At 57.6% G+C, this 16931-nt stretch overlaps 1 protein-coding gene and 1 long non-coding RNA gene across 5 annotated transcripts in view; one reads left to right on the top strand and one right to left on the bottom strand.

The window, feature by feature from the left end:
• LOC147114219 (E3 ubiquitin/ISG15 ligase TRIM25-like) overlaps positions 1-15982 on the top strand; it is a 58240-nt gene extending 42258 nt beyond the window's left edge. For 2 of the 4 annotated variants that reach the window (XM_085995882.1, XM_085995883.1), the window contains 4 exons: positions 1784-2014; positions 2658-2680; positions 10909-11042; positions 14244-15982. In XM_085995882.1, coding sequence (XP_085852008.1) covers positions 1784-2014; positions 2658-2680; positions 10909-11042; positions 14244-14764 — 909 coding nt within the window. In that variant the 3' untranslated portion in view covers positions 14765-15982. Of the gene's footprint in view, positions 1-1783; positions 2015-2657; positions 2681-10908; positions 11053-13193; positions 13329-14243 lie in introns of all 4 variants that reach the window. The other 2 variants (XM_085995884.1, XM_085995885.1) reach the window with 2 other exon arrangements.
• On the bottom strand, positions 2581-10289 carry LOC147114220 (uncharacterized). The gene is made up of 3 exons (XR_015079384.1): positions 10171-10289; positions 3568-3693; positions 2581-2736 (listed from the first exon to the last, which is right to left on the bottom strand). It is a non-coding gene; the product is annotated as an uncharacterized LOC147114220 (long non-coding RNA).
• Positions 15983-16931: the final 949 nt, after the last annotated feature.

Raw genomic sequence — 16931 nt, 5'->3', positions numbered from 1 at the left:
GGAGCCCTGCAGCCTCCACCAATGCCTTTACTAGCACTTCATGTATAATGTGACCCCCCTGAGGATGTTATAAATCCCCTTCAAGCCCACGAGGCCATATAATCATGGACTACGCTGAATGCGTACCGACTATCGGTGTAAATATTCACTCGTTTCCTTGACAAACCTGTAATGCTTCGATAAGAGCTACCAGTTCCGCTACCTGGGCGGAGTCCCCTCCTTCCAGAGCCCCTTGTCGGACCACCCGACCATCCTTCCTCACGACTGCCCATCCCGTATGGGGTGGACCACTTCTAAATTCCCCAGAACCATCGACAAGCATTACTTCACATTCCCCTTCAAGTGGGCTATCTTTTACCCCACAACTTTCCTCATCCTCTACCACTAGTTCACACTGATGTTCTTCTCCTTCCATTAATATGCCGCCCACAGGGTTTAATCCACCATCTTTAACAATCTGTACGGGCTTATCCTTTGGGATAAGTACGGCTTCCCACGCTGCTCTTCGGCTATCTGATACTGCTCTTAACCATCCAGTATTAAGTAGGATATTGTTTATGTGGTTTGTGGGTTTCCCTCTTGATTATGAAGGGTGTCATATCGACCCTCCCACAATCCTGTTTGTGTCTAGCCCTTACCTCTGGAAATTGGGAACACACAAGCCCAAAGACGCCCTCAGCCGTCCAATCCAAATTCCATGTATCTCTTCACTTAAACTTCAATTTCAATTCCTCTAACAGGTACCAGTGTGTTTAACTCTATTCTGATTGTTTCATTCATTATATAGTTTCTCGGTGGAGTATGTGTCAATGCAGGGACACTAATGTCTCCGAGAGAAAGCTGTCAGTTTACTACTCTTTACACTTTTCTGCCTTTCAATAGAAAGCTAGGAACATTCTCATTTGGTGGTGTAATTTTCCTGCTTCTATCTTACACCCTCAATCACTTCCTCTCTCCATTTTACACATCCCATTAATTACCATTCATATCTCATTCATCAGCCCTGGAGGAACTTTACTGTCCAGTACAATATTTAAGATAGAAAGCATAGATCACACGTTCTCACTTGGTCCAATTTATTAACACTTTTTATTTATCATTAATTTAGAGGATCTTTTATTTTCCCGAAAGTAACCCAATATATAGTGCCTGGGTCCATTTTGTCATTTCAAAATTATCCCAAAATCCAAAAAGCAGTACTGTTGAACTGACCGGTTTTGTCAATGTTAAATTTCATTTCTATCAATTTATCTTAACTCCAATTTCAGAAACCAGTGATTCCCAGGTTAGGTGGTTTACACAGAGTTTGATCATTAGAGACAGAAGTGCTACAATTAGTTTACAAGGTGACTCCCAGATAACAAAAGAAAGCAGAGAATCCATTGTGGCTCTGCTTAAGAACCCAAGGGGTTAATTTATCAAATCATAATTTTCCTTCATTCACTGTGGGGAAATATTAACTTAAAATTAAGAAACTTAAATTTAATAATGTCCAATATCTTTAAATTTCATTCAGCAACACTAAAGTTGCTGCTTGGTGAACTTAAACAGCTGTCCGTGGAAAGGGTTAACTCCTTTGCAGGTTTTTTTTTAAGAAGGCTCACGGCAACTCTGGTTAAACTCTGTTTTCTCTCCCAGTAGACACCCCCCACTGCTTGTCTATCTTTAACGGGTGATCGAGTTGTGATCTAAACAAACTGTCCCGTCCCCGGAGAGTGCCGTGTGCTCAGGGTAACAGCTGTGTGGAAGGGACGTTTGTAATGAGAGTTGGTTTGGGTTTCAGACACGAATCAATGAGCTGAAAGGAAAGCTATCGAAGAGCTTCTCTGAATGGAGGAGACAGCTGGAAGAAGATGAAGAATACGCACTGAAACTGATCGATGAGGAGGGGCTCCGAGCTCTCTCACAGATTAGAAGCTGTTCTGAAGCATTAAACAAGAGGATGGAACAGATTTCATTAATAGATGGAGAAACCCAGAGTCTGGTACAGAGGGACCCTCTCTCCTTTATTCAGGTACATCTTCAATATAAACAGGGCCATGGCTGGGGAATGGGGCGTTTGTGTGAGGCTGGTGTGAGGGCTGAATTGTTTGAAGATTGTTGGTGGGACCCAGCATTGGTGCTGCCCCCTCCGCCCTGCCCTCGGAGTGTTGGTGCCCCTCAGCCCTGCCCTCGGAATGTTGGTGCCCCTCAGCCCTGCCCTCGGAGTGTTGGTGCCCCTCAGCCCTGCCCTCGGAGTGTTTGGTGCCCCCTCAGCCCTGCCCTCGAGTGTTGGTGCCCCCTCAGCCCTGCCCTCAGAGTGTTGGTGCCCCTCAGCCATGCCCTCGGAGTGTTGGTGCCCCTCAGCCCTGCCCTCGGAGTGTTGGTGCCCCTCAGCCCTGCCCTCGGAGTGTTGGTGCCCCTCAGCCCTGCCCTCGGAGTGTTGGTGCCCCCTCCGCCCTGCCCTCGGAGTGTTGTGCCCCTCAGCCCTGCCCTCGGAGTGTTGGTGCTGCCCCAGGATGGAGTGCAGTGAAATGTGGCATTATTCCCCATTCCTGTGACTGGCCCCACCTACTGTCCCACACTGAACTCTTTACTCTCAATCCCAAATTCACGGTTTGGTCCATTGGGTGTTGGTTTGTTCATTGACTGATTTGATCTCCTCTCTTTATTCACAGAACTCGAAGCAGCTCCTTTCCAGGTAAGTTCCTCTCAGTCATACAGTAGCTGCTGCTGATAGGGAACCTTCAGCTGTATCTGGAGAAGAGTGAAAGTAGAATCACGGCTTGGAAACCTTCCCAGATAAGGAGCTTTCAAATGGTGGGAATATTGAGTGATGTGTAACTGGGGTTTGAGGGGTTATTGGCTCAGGCAGCCTGTGGGAAATGGGAGATTCTACATGTCCACTGAGGACTCCCAGCTCTACCTCACCACCACCTCTCTCCACCCCTCCACTGCATCTGTCTGGTTACGCTGCCTGTCCGAGATCCAGTCTTCGATGAGCCAAAATTTCCTCCAATGAAACATTGGGAAGATTGAAGCCATTGTCTTTTAGTCCCCACCACAAACTCCGTTCCCTGGCCACCAATTCCATCCCCCCTCCCTGCTCACTGTCTGAGGCTGAACCAGACTGTTTGTAACCTCAGTGTCCTGTGTGACCCTGAGCTGACTATTCCAATGTTCTCCTGGCCGGCCTCCCATCTTCCAACCTCCATAAACTTCAGCTCATCCAAAACTCTTCCTGTATCCTAACTCGCACCAAGTCCTGTTCACCCATCACCCCTGTGCTCGCTGACCTACATTGACCACTGGTTCAGCAACACCTTGAATTTAAAATTCTCATCCTTGTGTTACAAATCCCTCCATGGCTTCGCCCCTCCCTATCTCTCTAACCTCCTCCAGCCCTACAGCCCTTTGAGATCTCTGCGTTCCTCCAATTCTGGCATCTTGTACATCCCCGATTTCCTTCGCCCCACCATTGGCCGCCGCCCCTTCAGCTGCCTGGTCCCCAAGCTCTGGAATTCCCTCCCTAAACCTCTCCGCCTCTCTACCTCTCTCTTCTCCTTTAAGATGCTCCTTAAAACCTACCTCTTTGACCAAGCTCCTGTAAAGTGCCTTGGGATGTTTTACTACATTAAAGGCACGATATGAAAGCACGTTGTTGTTGTTGAGTGACATGAGCTGTTCCATCGGTGTGTCGAGCTTCTCAGGAACCTGTTAGACAGGAAGTGAGAGAGAGTTAAAGCTGCAGTGACCTGTATCTAACCGAGGCTTCCTAAAGGCTCCATGTGTGTCAGTGACAGCTTTATTCCATTGGGTCAGTAAGTGCTGTGTGATTGGCTTGTTCTGTCAACCAGCCCATGGAGAATGAGGAGAGGGGCAGGTCCCAGTGTCAGGGTGACAGTAAAATGTGTTGTGAGTGGCTCATTCTATCCACTAACAGAGAAATGAGTGGGTGCTGAGATTTCCCAGGAATGTCAGTGTCACTGGACACTATGACCCTGATATTAACGGGGAGGTGGGGAGGGTGCGGGGGAGGCCGTTAACGTGGGAATGCCGGGGACATGGAGGCCCGATTGATTGACGGCCTGGCCGGCGGACAGGAGCAAAACAAGCGGCAGGAGGCTGCAGCCGGGGGCCCGTGGGGGCATTCCCCGTCACTCAGAGAGAGGGAAGCAGAAGCTCCGGGGCCCACTGTGGGGGGGAAGGGAGGGGGAGGGTGGGAGAGGAGAGGGGACGGGGGGGGGGAAGGGAAGGCGGGTGGGGGGAAGGGAAGGGGGAGGGAAGGGAAGGTAAGGGGGGGAAGGGAAGTGGGGGGAAGGAAAGGGGGGAGGGAAGGGGGGGAAGGGAAGGGGGGGAAGGGAAGGGGGGGAGGGGGGGAAGGGAAGGGGGAAGGGAAGGGAAGGGGGGGAAGGGAAGGGGGGAAGGGAAGGGGGGGAAGGGAAGGGGGGAAGGGAAGGGGGGGGAAGGGAAGGGGAAGGGGGGAAGGGAAGGGGAAGGGGGGAAGGGAGGGGGAAGGGAGGGAGGGGAGGGGGAAGGGAGGGAGGGGAGGGGAAGGGAAGGGGGGGAAGGGAAGGGGGGGAAGGGAAGGGGGGAAGGGAAGGGGGGGAAGGGAGGGGAAGGGGGGGGGAAGGGGGGGAAGGGGAGGGGGGGAAGGGGAGGGGAGGGGGGAAGGGAAGGGGGGGAGGGGGGGAAGGGGAAGGGGGGGAAGGGAAGGGGGGGAGGGGGGGGAAGGGAAGTGGGGGAGGGAGGTGGGAAGGGAAGGGGGGAGGGGGGGAAGGGAAGGGGGGAGGGGGGAAGGGAAGGGGGGAGGGGGGAAGGGAAGGGGGAGGGGGGAAGGGAAGGGGGGAGGGGGGGAAGGGAAGGGGGGAGGGGGGGAAGGGAAGGGGGAGGGGGGAAGGGAAGGGGGGAGGGGGGGAAGGGAAGGGGGGAGGGGGGGAAGGGAAGGGGGAGGGGGGGAAGGGAAGGGGGGAGGGGGGGAAGGGAAGGGGGGAGGGGGGGAAGGGAAGGGGGGAGGGGGGAAGGGAAGGGGGGAGGGGGGAAGGGGGGGGAGGGGGGAAGGGAAGGGGGGGGAAGGGAAGGGGGGGAAGGGAAGGGGGGAGGGGGGGAAGGGAAGGGGGGGAGGGGGGAAGGGAAGGGGGGGAGGGGGGGAAGGGAAGGGGGGGGAAGGGAAGGGGGGGAAGGGAAGGGGGGGAGGGGGGGAAGGGAAGGGGGGGAGTGGGGGGAAGGGAAGGGGGGGAGTGGGGGGAAGGGAAGGGGGGGAGTGGGGGGAAGGGAAGGGGGGGAGGGAAGGGGGGGAGGGGGTGGAGGGGGGGGAGGGAAGGGAAGGAAGGGGGGAAGGGAAGGGGGGAGGAGGGAAGAGGGGGGACGGGGGGAGGGGGGGGGAAGGGAAGGAGGGGGGGAGGGAAGGGACGGGGGGGAAGGGACGGGGGGAGGAAGAGGGAAGGGACGAGGGGGGGGAAGAGGGAGGGGACGGGGACGGGGGGGGGAAGAGGGAAGGGACGGGGGGGGAAGAGGGAAGGGACGGGGGGGAAGAGGGAAGGGACGGGGGGGGGAAGAGGGGGGGGAAGAGGGAAGGGACGGGGGGGGGAAGAGGGAAGGGACGGGGGGGGGGAAGAGGGAAGGGACGGGGGGGGAAGAGGGAAGGGACGGGGGGGGGAAGAGGGAAGGGACGGGGGGGGAAGAGGGAAGGGACGGGGGGGAAGAGGGAAGGGACGGGGGGGGAAGAGGGAAGGGACGGGGGGGGAAGAGGGAAGGGACGGGGGGGGGAAGAGGGAAGGGACGGGGGGGGGAAGAGGGAAGGGACGGGGGGGAAGAGGGAAGGGACGGGGGGGGAGAGGGAAGGGACGGGGGGGAGAGGGAAGGGACGGGGGGGGGAGAGGGAAGGGATGGGGGGGAGAGGGGGGGGGAGGGAAGGGACGGGGGGGGGGAGAGGGAAGGGACGGGGGGGGGAGAGGGAAGGGACGGCGGGGGGGGAGAGGGAAGGGACGGCGGGGGGGAGAGGGAAGGGACGGGGGGGGAGAGGGAAGGGACGGGGGGGGGAGAGGGAAGGGACGGGGGGGGGAGAGGGAAGGGACAGGGGGGGGTAGGGAAGGACGGGGGGGAGAGGGAAGGGACGGGGGGGGGAGAGGGAAGGGACGGGGGGGGGGAGAGGGAAGGGACGGGGGGGGAGAGGGAAGGGAGGGGGGGGAGAGGGGAAGGGACGGGGGGGAGAGGGAAGGGACGGGGGGGAGAGGGAAGGGACGGGGGGGAGAGGGAAGGGACGGGGGGGGGAGAGGGAAGGGACGGGGGGGGGAGAGGGAAGGGACGGGGGGGGGAGAGGGAAGGGACGGGGGGGGGAGAGGGAAGGGACGGGGGGGGGAGAGGGAAGGGACGGGGGGGGAGAGGGAAGGGACGGGGGGGGGAGAGGGAAGGGACGGGGGGTGGGAGAGGGAAGGGACGGCGGGGGGAGAGGGAAGGGACGGCGGGGGGGAGAGGGAAGGGACGGGGGGGGAGAGGGAAGGGACGGGGGGGGAGAGGGAAGGGACGGGGGGGGGAGAGGGAAGGGACGGGGGGGGGGAGAGGGAAGGGACAGGGGGGGGTAGGGAAGGGACGGGGGGGAGAGGAAGGGACGGGGGGGGGAGAGGGAAGGGACGGGGGGGGGGAGAGGGAAGGGACGGGGGGGGAGAGGGAAGGGAGGGGGGGGGAGAGGGAAGGGACGGGGGGAGAGGGAAGGGACGGGGGGGAGAGGGAAGGGACGGGGGGGGGAGAGGGAAGGGACGGGGGGGGGGAGAGGGAAGGGACGGGGGGGGGGAGAGGGAAGGGACGGGGGGGGTAGAGGGAAGGGACGGGGGGGGGAGAGGGAAGGGACGGGGGGGGAGAGGGAAGGGGGGGAGAGGGAAGGGACGGGGGGGGAGAGGGAAGGGACGGGGGGGGAGAGGGAAGGGACGGGGGGGGAGAGGGAAGGGACGGGGGGGAGAGGGAAGGGACGGGGGGGAGAGGGAAGGGACGGGGGGGGAGAGGGAAGGGACGGGGGGAGAGGGAAGGGACGGGGGGGGAGAGGGAAGGGACGGGGGGGGAGAGGGAAGGGACGGGGGGGGGAGAGGGAAGGGATGGGGGGGGGGAGAGGGAAGGGACGGGGGGGAAGAGGGAAGGGACGGGGGGGGAAGAGGGAAGGGACGGGGGGGGGAAGAGGGAAGGGACGGGGGGGGGAAGAGGGAAGGGACGGGGGGGGGAAGAGGGAAGGGACGAGGGGGGGAAGAGGGAAGGGACGAGGGGGTGAAGAGGGAAGGGACGAGGGGGGGAAGAGGGAAGGGACGGGGGGGTGGGGAAGAGGGAAGGGACGGGGGGGGAAGAGGGAAGGGACGGGGGGGGGAAGAGGAAGGGACGGGGGGGGAAAGAGGGAAGGGACGGGGGGAAAGAGGGAAGGGACGGGGGGGAAGAGGGAAGGGACGGGGGGGGGAAGAGGGAAGGGACGGGGGGGAAGAGGGAAGGGACGGGGGGAAAGAGGGAAGGGACGGGGGTGGTGGGGGAAGAGGGAAGGGACGGGGGGAAGAGGGAAGGGACGGGGGGGTAAGAGGGAAGGGACGGGGGGGAAGAGGGAAGGGACGGGGGGGGGAAGAGGGAAGGGACGGGGGGGGGATAGAGGGAAGGGACGGGGGGGGAAAGAGGGAAGGGACGGGGGGGAAAGAGGGAAGGGACGGGGGGAAGAGGAAGGGACGGGGGGGAAGAGGGAAGGGACGGGGGGGGGGAGAGGAAGGGACGGGGGTGGTGGGGAGAGGGAAGGGAAGGGACGGGGGGGGGAGAGGGAAGGGAAGGGACGGGGGGGGAGAGGGAAGGGACGGGAGAGGGAAGGGACGGGGGGGGGGGAGAGGGAAGGGACGGGGGGGGGGAGAGGGAAGGGACGGGGGGGGGGGAGAGGGAAGGGACGGGGGGTGGGAGAGGGAAGGGACGGGGGGGGGAGAGGGAAGGGACGGGGGGGGAGAGGGAAGGGACGGGGGGGGGGAGAGGGAAGGGATGGGGGGGAGAGGGAAGGGACGGGGGGGGAGAGGGAAGGGACGGGGGGGGAGAGGGAAGGGACGGGGGGGGGAGAGGGAAGGGACGGGGGGGGAGAGGGAAGGGACGGGGGGGGAGGAGAGGGAAGGGATGGGGGGGGGAGGGAGAGGGAAGGGACGGGGGGGGAGGGAGAGGGAAGGGACGGGGGGGGAAAGAGGGAAGGGACGGGGGGGGAAGAGGGAAGGGAGGGGGGGGAAGAGGGAAGGGAGGGGGGGGAAGAGGGAAGGGAGGGGGGGGAAGAGGGAAGGGGGGTGAGGAGAATGAAGGGACGGGGGGGGGAGAGGGAAGGGACGGGGGGGGGGAGAGGGAAGGGACGGGGCGGGGGGAGAGGGAAGGGACGGGGGGGGGGAGAGGGAAGGGACGGGGGGGGAGAGGGAAGGGACGGGGGGGGGGAGAGGGAAGGGACGGGGGGAGGGAAGGGACGGGGGGGAGAGGGAAGGGACGGGGGGGGAGAGGAAGGGACGGGGGGGGGAGAGGGAAGGGACGGGGGGGGAGAGGGAAGGGACGGGGGGGGAGAGGGAAGGGACGGGGGGGGGAGAGGGAAGGGACGGTGGGGGGAGAGGGAAGGGACGGTGGGGGGGAGAGGGAAGGGACGGGGGGGAGAGGGAAGGGACGGGGGGGAGAGGGAAGGGACAGGGGGGGAGAGGGAAGGGACGGGGGGGAGAGGGAAGGGACGGGCGGGTGAGAGGGAAGGGACGGGGGGGGAGAGGGAAGGGACGGCGGGGGGAGACGGAAGGGACGGGGGGGGAGAGGGAAGGGACGGGGGGGGAGAGGGAAGGGACGGGGGGGGGAGAGGGAAGGGACGAGGGGGGGGGAGAGGGAAGGGACGAGGGGGGGGAGAGGGAAGGGACGGGGGGGAGAGGGAAGGGACGGGGGGGAGAGGGAAGGGACGGGGGGGGAGAGGGAAGGGACGGGGGGGGAGAGGGAAGGGACGGGGGGCGAGAGGGACGGGGGGGGAGAGGGAAGGGACGGGGGGGGAGAGAGGGAAGGGACGGGGGGGGGAGAGAGGGAAGGGACGGGGGGGGAGAGAGGGAAGGGACGGGGGGGGAGGGAAGGGACGGGGGGGTGGGGGGAGCGAGAGGGAAGGGACGGGGGGGTGGGGGGGAGAGGGAAGGGACGGGGGGGTGGGGGGGAGAGGGAAGGGACGGGGGGTGGTGGGGAGAGGTAAGAGACGGGGGGGGTGGAGAGGGAAGGGACGGGGGGGAGAGGGAAGGGACGGGGGGGGAGAGGGAAGGGACGGGGGGGGAGAGGGAAGGGACGGGGGGGGAGAGGGAAGGGACGGGAGGGGTAGAGGGAAGGGACGGGGTGGGGAGAGGGAAGGGACGGGGGGGGAAGAGGGAAGGGACGGGGGGGGGGAGAGGGAAGGGACGGGGGGGGAGAGGGAAGGGACGGGGGGGGTAGAGGGAAGGGACGGGGGGGGAGAGGGAAGGGACGGGGGGGGGAGAGGGAAGGACGGGGGGGGAGAGGGAAGGGACGGGTGGGGGGAGAGGGAAGGGACGGGGGGGGGAGAGGGACGGGACGGGGGGGGAAGAGGGAAGGGACGGGGGGGTAGAGGGAAGGGACGGGGGGGGAGAGGGAAGGGACGGGGGGGGAGAGGGAAGGGACGGGGAGGGGGAGAGGGAAGGGACCGGGGGGGGGGGGAGAGGGAAGGGACGGGGGGGGGGGAGAGGGAAGGGACGGGGGGGGGGGAGAGGGAAGGGACGGGGGGGGGGGGAGAGGGAAGGGACGGGGGGGAGAGGGAAGGGACGGGGGGGGGAGAGGGAAGGGACGGGGGGGAGAGAGGAAGGGACGGGGGGGGAGAGGGAACGGACGGGGGGGGAGAGGGAAGGGACGGGGGTGGGAGAGGGAAGGGACGGGGGGAGAGGGAAGGGACGGGGGGGGGAAGAGGGAAGGGACGGGGGGGTGAGAGGGAAGGGACGGGGGGGGGAGAGGAAGGGAGGGGGCGGGGAGAGGGAAGGGAGGGGGCGGGGAGAGGGAAGGGAGGGGGGGGAGAGGAGAGGGACCGGGGGCCCACTGGGAGGGGGGCGCGGGGGGCTGGGGACGAAGACTGAAAGATTGGGGCTGGGGCAGGCCCAATGCTTCCTTGTGAGACCTGGGGGTCTCCTGCTCCTCCTGGCCCACAAGGAGTGCTAAAATGATCTGATCTTTCGCACTTACCTTGGCCAGTCAGCTCCTCCCGTCTCAGATCTGCTGTGGGGCAGCCGACAGCGCCGGCCTCCCCCTGACCCACACTCACATTTCACTCACCATCCTGATTATGTCATCAGGCCGTGACTTTCGAATGTTAATGAGGCCCGCCTGCCTTTCGCAGGAGCCTCGTCGATGGCCTGATTTGTGTTTGTTTTAAATTGAAATAGCTGGGAACGGGGTCGGGCTGGGGTCGGGTTGCTCGATCCGGATGTTTTAACCCCAGATCCTCTCCCGCCCATCGGGGTGTGAGGGGATTAAAATCAAGACGTCTGTGAAGGAAACCCACCGATCCCAGGTCCCTGGGAGGCTGTTCCTTCTCCTCTCCTCACTTCACGTGATTGTAGTGAGTGTGTTCCTGCAGCGAGGGGGAGCACGGACTGGAGACCCTCGGGATAATAATAATTATTAATAATGGAAAGATGAGGCTCCAGTACAGAGACACTGGACTGAACACAGACAGCTTTGAAAATCACAAACTGAGCTGAAGTGGCAGCAAAGCAGGATCCCACTGCACGTGTGGAGATCAGTGTGAATGCAGGGAGACTGACAATCCCGGGATTCTGCCATTTTCAGGATGGGTTGCTGCAGGGTGTCAGTACGAGCATTAGAAGGGCTGCAGGTTGTTGCACTGATCACTCGTTCCCCTTTGGGTTTCTGATCGAAATGTCCCCACTGATAAAAACATTCTCTCCTCTTTCATTCTAGAGTGACTGAGACTCAGAGAATCACAGACCCAGATGTTCCAGCGCTCACCCTCAACCTGTCCAATATATCTCAACTTATCCAGAAGAGGCTGAATGGATGGGAAAAGTACCACTCCGACATATTGGGAATCATCAGTAAGAACATGCAGCTTTTCTCCAATATAAGGGACTGGGAGCAGGTCGGGTTAGTTGTGTTCAGACAGTGAATATCCCGAACTTTAATATCAGCTCCCTGTGTCTGTGGATCAGGAGCCTGAGATTAATCCTCAGCCCCCAGTAACACCTGCTTTAAACATTCCTCACTGTAATGGGCCAGAGCTTCACCCCCCATGGGCCAGGTAGGGCCGGGTTATACTCTGCCAAGCATAACCAAAATAGTGAGGAACCAAGAGACTGATAAGAGTGAGGAGCTTAAAGTCATTAATATCAGTGAACAAAAAGTACTTGAGAAACTAATGGGACTAAAATCCGACAAATCCCCTGGACCTGATGGCCGACATCCTAGGGTTCTAAAAGAGGTGGCTGCAGAGATAGTGGATGCATTGGTTGTGATCGTCCAAAATTCCCTAGATTCTAGAACGGTCCCAGCAGATTGGAAGGTAGCAAATGTAACCCCGCTATTCAAGAAAGGAGGGAGAGAGAAAACAGGGAAATACAGGCCAGTTAGTCTGACATCAGTCATCAGGAAAATGCTGGTATCTATTATTAAGGAAGTGATAATGGGGCACTTAGAAAGTCATAGTATGATTAGGCAGAGTCAACATGGTTTTATGAAAGGGAAATCATGGGTAACAAATGTATTAGTGTTTTATGAGGATGCAACTAGCTGGGTAGATAAAGGGGAACCAGTGGATGTAGTATATTGGGATTTCCAAAAGGCATTCGATAAGTTGCCACATAGAAGTTTACTACACAAGATAAGGGCTCATGGGGTTGGGGGCAATTTATTAGGATGGATAGATGATTGGTTAAAGGACAGAAAACAGAGAGTAGGGATAAACGGGTCATTTTCCAGTTGGCATGTTATAACTAGTGGGGTGCCACAAGGATCATTGCTTGGGCCTCAGCTATTTACAATCTATTTTAACGACTTGGATGAAGGGACCGAGTGCAATGTATCCAAGTTTGCTGATGATACAAAGATAGGTGGGAAAGTAAGCTGTGAGGAGGACACAAAGTGCCTGCAAAGGGGTAGAGACAGGTTAAATGAGTGGGCAATAAGGTGGCAGATGGAGTATAATGTGAGGAAATGTGAGGTTATTCACTTTGGTAGGAAGAATAGAAAAACAGAATATTTTTTTAATAGCTGAGAAACTATAAATGTTGGTGATCAGAGAGATTTAGGTGTCCTCGTACAGGGAAAACAGAAAGTTAGCATGCAGATACAGCAAGCAATTAGGAAGGCAAATGGCATGTTGGCCTTTATTACAAGTGGGTTGAAGTACAAGAGTCAGGAAGTCTTCCTACAATTGTATAGGGCTTTGGTGAGACCACACCTGGAGTACTGTGCTGTGCACAGTTTTGTTGTCCTTATCTGAGAAAGGACATACATGCCTTAGAGGAGGTGCAACGAATGTTCACTAGATTGATCCCTGGGATGAGAGGAGGGATTGAGTAGATTGGGCCTATTCTCTCTGGAGTTTAGAGGAATGAAAGGGGATCTCATTGAAACATATAGGAGAGGTTGTTTCCCCTGGCTGGAGAGTCTAGAACTAGGGGGCATAATCTCAGGATTTAAGTCTGAGATCAGGAGGAATTTCGACACTCAGGGTGTTGTGAATCTTTGGAATTCTCGACCCCAAATGGCTGTGGATGCTGAGTCGTTGAGTATATTCAAGGCTGAGATCGATAGATTTTTGGACTCTCAGGGAATCCAGGGGTATGGGGACCGGGCGGGAAAGTAGAGTTGAGATCGAAGTTCAGCAATGATCTCATTGAATGGCGGAGCAGGCTCGAAGGCCCGTAGGGGCTAGTCCTGCTCCAAATTCTTATCATCTTATGTTTAATCAGGGTGTCTCTTAAAGGGGCACCGTTCATCACAGGGCCGTCAGTGTTATTGATGGGTAAAGTCAAAAAAAAAGACTTGCATTTATATAGCGACTTTCACAACCTCAGGAGGTCCCAAAGTGCTTTACAGCCAATGAAGTTCTATTTTTGAGGTGTAGTCACAGTTGTAATGTCAGAATATCTAAGTATGGAATATATAACCCCCCCCCATCGAGTAATATGAAGGAGTCGGGACCTCGCTGTGTCACAATTCCCAATCACCGTCTGCTTTGTTTGCAGTGCCAGCTTCCACCGAATACAGGGGCCCATCGAACGTAACTCCTCCCCCACACAGCTCCTCTGGAGCAGCCCCTGTCCCACAGAGCGCCATCAAACAGTCGACTGGGATCAGGGGGAGAGAGGGAGTATCCCAATGTGTGTTTAGAATCTGAAACGGGGATCACTCTGACAGTTTTAAATTTCTATTTAACCCTTTGTCTTTCTGTGTTGTTTCGTCAGTCAGAGTTCAGTGTGAGGGATTTGAGGGTCGAGTTCCTGCACCTGTTCCCTCCTCACAGAGTCTCAGAACCTGGGGCCGAGGGGGTGTTGGTGAATTCAGAGTGAACAGGGAGCAACAGTTTAATGTACAGAAGGGTCCTCAGATTCATCTCAATTCACAACTGAATCCTCACTGCTGTGTGTAAAATGGTGGAGGCTTTAATAAAGCTCAATTCAGGATGAACAGTAACAGGAGGGAGAGGGCCCAGGGCAACACACCTGTGTTCAGGATAAGACACTAACAGGAGGGACAGAGCCCAGGGCACACTCCTGTATAGAGGATGGGACAGTAACAGGAGGGAGAGAGCCCCGGACACACTCCTGTATTCTGGATGAACTAACATTAGGGAGGGAGCCCAGGAACATTCCTGTAGTCAGGATAAACAGTAACAGGAGGGAGTGAGCCCCGGGAACACTCCTGTGAGCTGTGTGTTCCCAGTACAGCCAGTGCTGAGATTGTGGGGCTGTTGGATGTGTTGTGTGCCGGTGAATCTCCTCCATTGTGTCTGGGAGAACGTGTGCACAGTGCCAGGGGCTTGTGTGATTTAAACTGACTGCTACTGTGTGTCTCACTGCAGCGTTTGCCCGGAGTGTACAGCACTGGGGCCCCCACACTGCTATTGAACAGGGATTCTGATTGAAGGCCATTGATTTAACATGGGAAGAATCCAGTCTAACCGGTAATATGGGGCTGACACTGTCTGGGAAATACTGACACTCCTACCCTGCAGCTGTCAATCATTGATCTGAGTGGAATAACCCTGTCTGACCAATCTCTTCTCTCCTCTCTAGGGCAAAGCTCACCGATGAGCCTGGATCCAAAGACAGCAAACTGGGACTTGGTTCTGTCTGATGATCTGAGATCAGTGACACGGACTGAACAGGAACAGCCCTACCCACCTCACCCAGAGAGGTTTAAAGACTATCCCCAAGTCCTCTGCTCCCAGAGCTTCTCCTCAGGATCCCATTCCTGGGATGTGGAGACTGATGGGAATGGCTGGATAATCGGGATTGTGTGTGGGAGCGTCGAGAGGGCGGGGGTAAACTCTGTCATTGGGTACAGCAGTAAATCCTGGGGTTTATATTATGTTTCTGGTTCTCTCAGGGCCTGTCACAATTCCCAGGTCACTGACCTCAGACGGTTCGGGTCTGGGATCAGGATCCGAGTTCAGTTGGACTGCGAGGCTGGGACTGTGTCATTTCACCAGGTCACTGACTCACTGACACATTTACACACATTTCAAACCACATTCACTGAACCCGTGTTTCCAGCATTTTATTGTGGGAACAAATCCCTGAAACTGTTAAATTAATCCCGATATCGGAGACTCGGCGACATCCTTCCGGCTCCGGGAATCGGGTGATGTCACTTCCGGTTTGGGGTGGGGCCTCTGAAACAGGTCTGTGATGTCACTTCCTGGCTGGGGTCACTGATGATGTCATTCCTGGCTGGGGTCAATGATGATGTCACTGGTCTGCAGCCTGGTGATGCTGTGGGCGGGGCTCTGTATCAGGCCCCTCCCCTGGTGATGCTGTGGGTGGGGCTCTTTCTCAGGCCCCTCCCTTGGTGATGTTGTGGGCGGGGCTCTCTCAGACCCCTCCCCCTGGTAAATTAAGCCCCATAACTGAGACTCGGTGACATCACTTCTGGCTCTGGGAATCTGGTGATGTCACTTCCGGTTTTGGGCGGGTCCTCATAAACGGGTTTGTGATGTTTCTTCCTGGCTGGGGTCAATGATGCTGTCACTTCCTGTTTTGGCACATTGAAGATGTCACTTCTGGGCTGGGGGCACTGATGATATCACTTCCTTGTCTGCCCCCTGGTGATGCTGTGGGCCGGGCTCTCAGCCGCCCTCCCTCGTGATGCTGTGGGCGGGGCTCTCAGTCAGGCCCCTCCCCCTGGTGATGCTGTGGGCGGGGCCCGATTGTGGTGAGCACAATTCAGATTCCATGAATGATTTAAAGGGAGTTGTTTGATCTCTCACACTCACTGAGGGAGGACTGATGGATCTTGGAATTCTAAATCCCAGTTATTAATTTCCTGTTAAAGGAGCTGAGTTTGTTGAACAGTATGAATTCAACCAAGGAATTGTTAAGCTGCCTGTTGAGGGGTATGCTGGGAAGGTTGGCCGCATTGGGAAAGTTTTATTCAGCAGACTGTCTAGAAGGTTAAAGGTCAGACAGCCGCGTGGCCTTGATGGTCTGTGAGAAACTGCTGTAAACATCAGATGCTGTCGTATCAACTTGTTTTAAACCGTGGGAAAGAGAGAGTGGAAAAGTACCAACTGTGTGATTTTGCCAGCAAGAAGGGTATAAACCAGCCATTTTAGTAAGATGGAAGGAGACAGTCCATGAGACAGACCAGAAGATCACCTCACAGGATGGCGATGGAGAATTAACCCCTCAGTCTCCCGAAGCAGAAGAATTGACCATTCTGAGTTGAGTTCTACTGCTGACTTAAAGCTTGTATGAATCTCTATCTGTAAAACTACTTGTATTTTAACGTTAATAAAACCAATTAGTTAGAAATGTTTAAAGCCTTGTTGATCTTACCACTGATTAAACAGTAAAGAGTCATACAGCATAGAATGAGGCCCTTCGGCCCTTCGGCCCATCGTGTCCACGCCGGCCATCAAGCCCTGTCTATTCTAAACCAATTTTCCAGCACTTGGTCCGTAGCCTTGTATGCTGTGGCATTTCATGTGCTCATCTAAATGCTTCTTGAATGTTTTGAGGGTTCCTGCCTCTACCACCCTTTCAGGCAGTGAGTTCCAGATTCCAACCACCCTCTGGGTGAAAAAGTTTTTCCTCAAATCCCCTATAAACCTGCTGCCCCTTACCGTGAAACTCTGCCCCCTGGTTATTGACCCCTCTACTAAGGGGAAAAGTTCCTTTCTATCTACCCTATCTATGCCCCATATAATTTTGTACACCTCAATCAGGACCCCCCTCAGCCTTCTCTGCTCAAAGGAAAACAATCCCAGCCTGTCCAGTCTCTCTTCATAGCTGAAGCGCTCCAGCCTAGGTAACATCCTGGTGAATCTCCTCTGCACCCTCTCCAATGCAATCACATCCCTCCTATCGTGTGGCGACCAGAACTGCACACAGTATTCCAGCTGTGGCCTAACTAGCGTTTTGTACAGCTCCATCATAACCTCTCTGTTCTTATATTCTATGCCTCGGCTAATGAAGGCAAGTATCCCATATGCCTTTTTAACCACCTTATCTACCTGTCCTGCTGCCTTCAGGGATCTATGTACATGCACACCAAGGTCCCTCTGATCCTCTGTCCTTCCTAGGATCCCACCATTCATCGTGTATTCCCTTGCCTTGTTAGTCCTCCCAAAATGCATCACCTCACACTTTTCTGGGTTAAATTCCAATTGCCACTGTTCTGCCCATCTGACCAACTCATCTGTAACATCCTGTAGCCTGAGGCTTCCCTCCTCGTTATTTACCACTCCACCAATTTTGTGTCAT

This window comes from Somniosus microcephalus, chromosome 8 (assembly GCF_052327205.1).
Source record: "Somniosus microcephalus isolate GS21.2 chromosome 8, FLI_Smic_1.0, whole genome shotgun sequence".
In the NCBI taxonomy this organism is placed as follows: Eukaryota; Metazoa; Chordata; class Chondrichthyes; order Squaliformes; family Somniosidae; genus Somniosus; species Somniosus microcephalus.
Note: the sequence above shows the minus strand (reverse complement) of the source record. Positions and strands in the feature narration are given on the sequence as shown.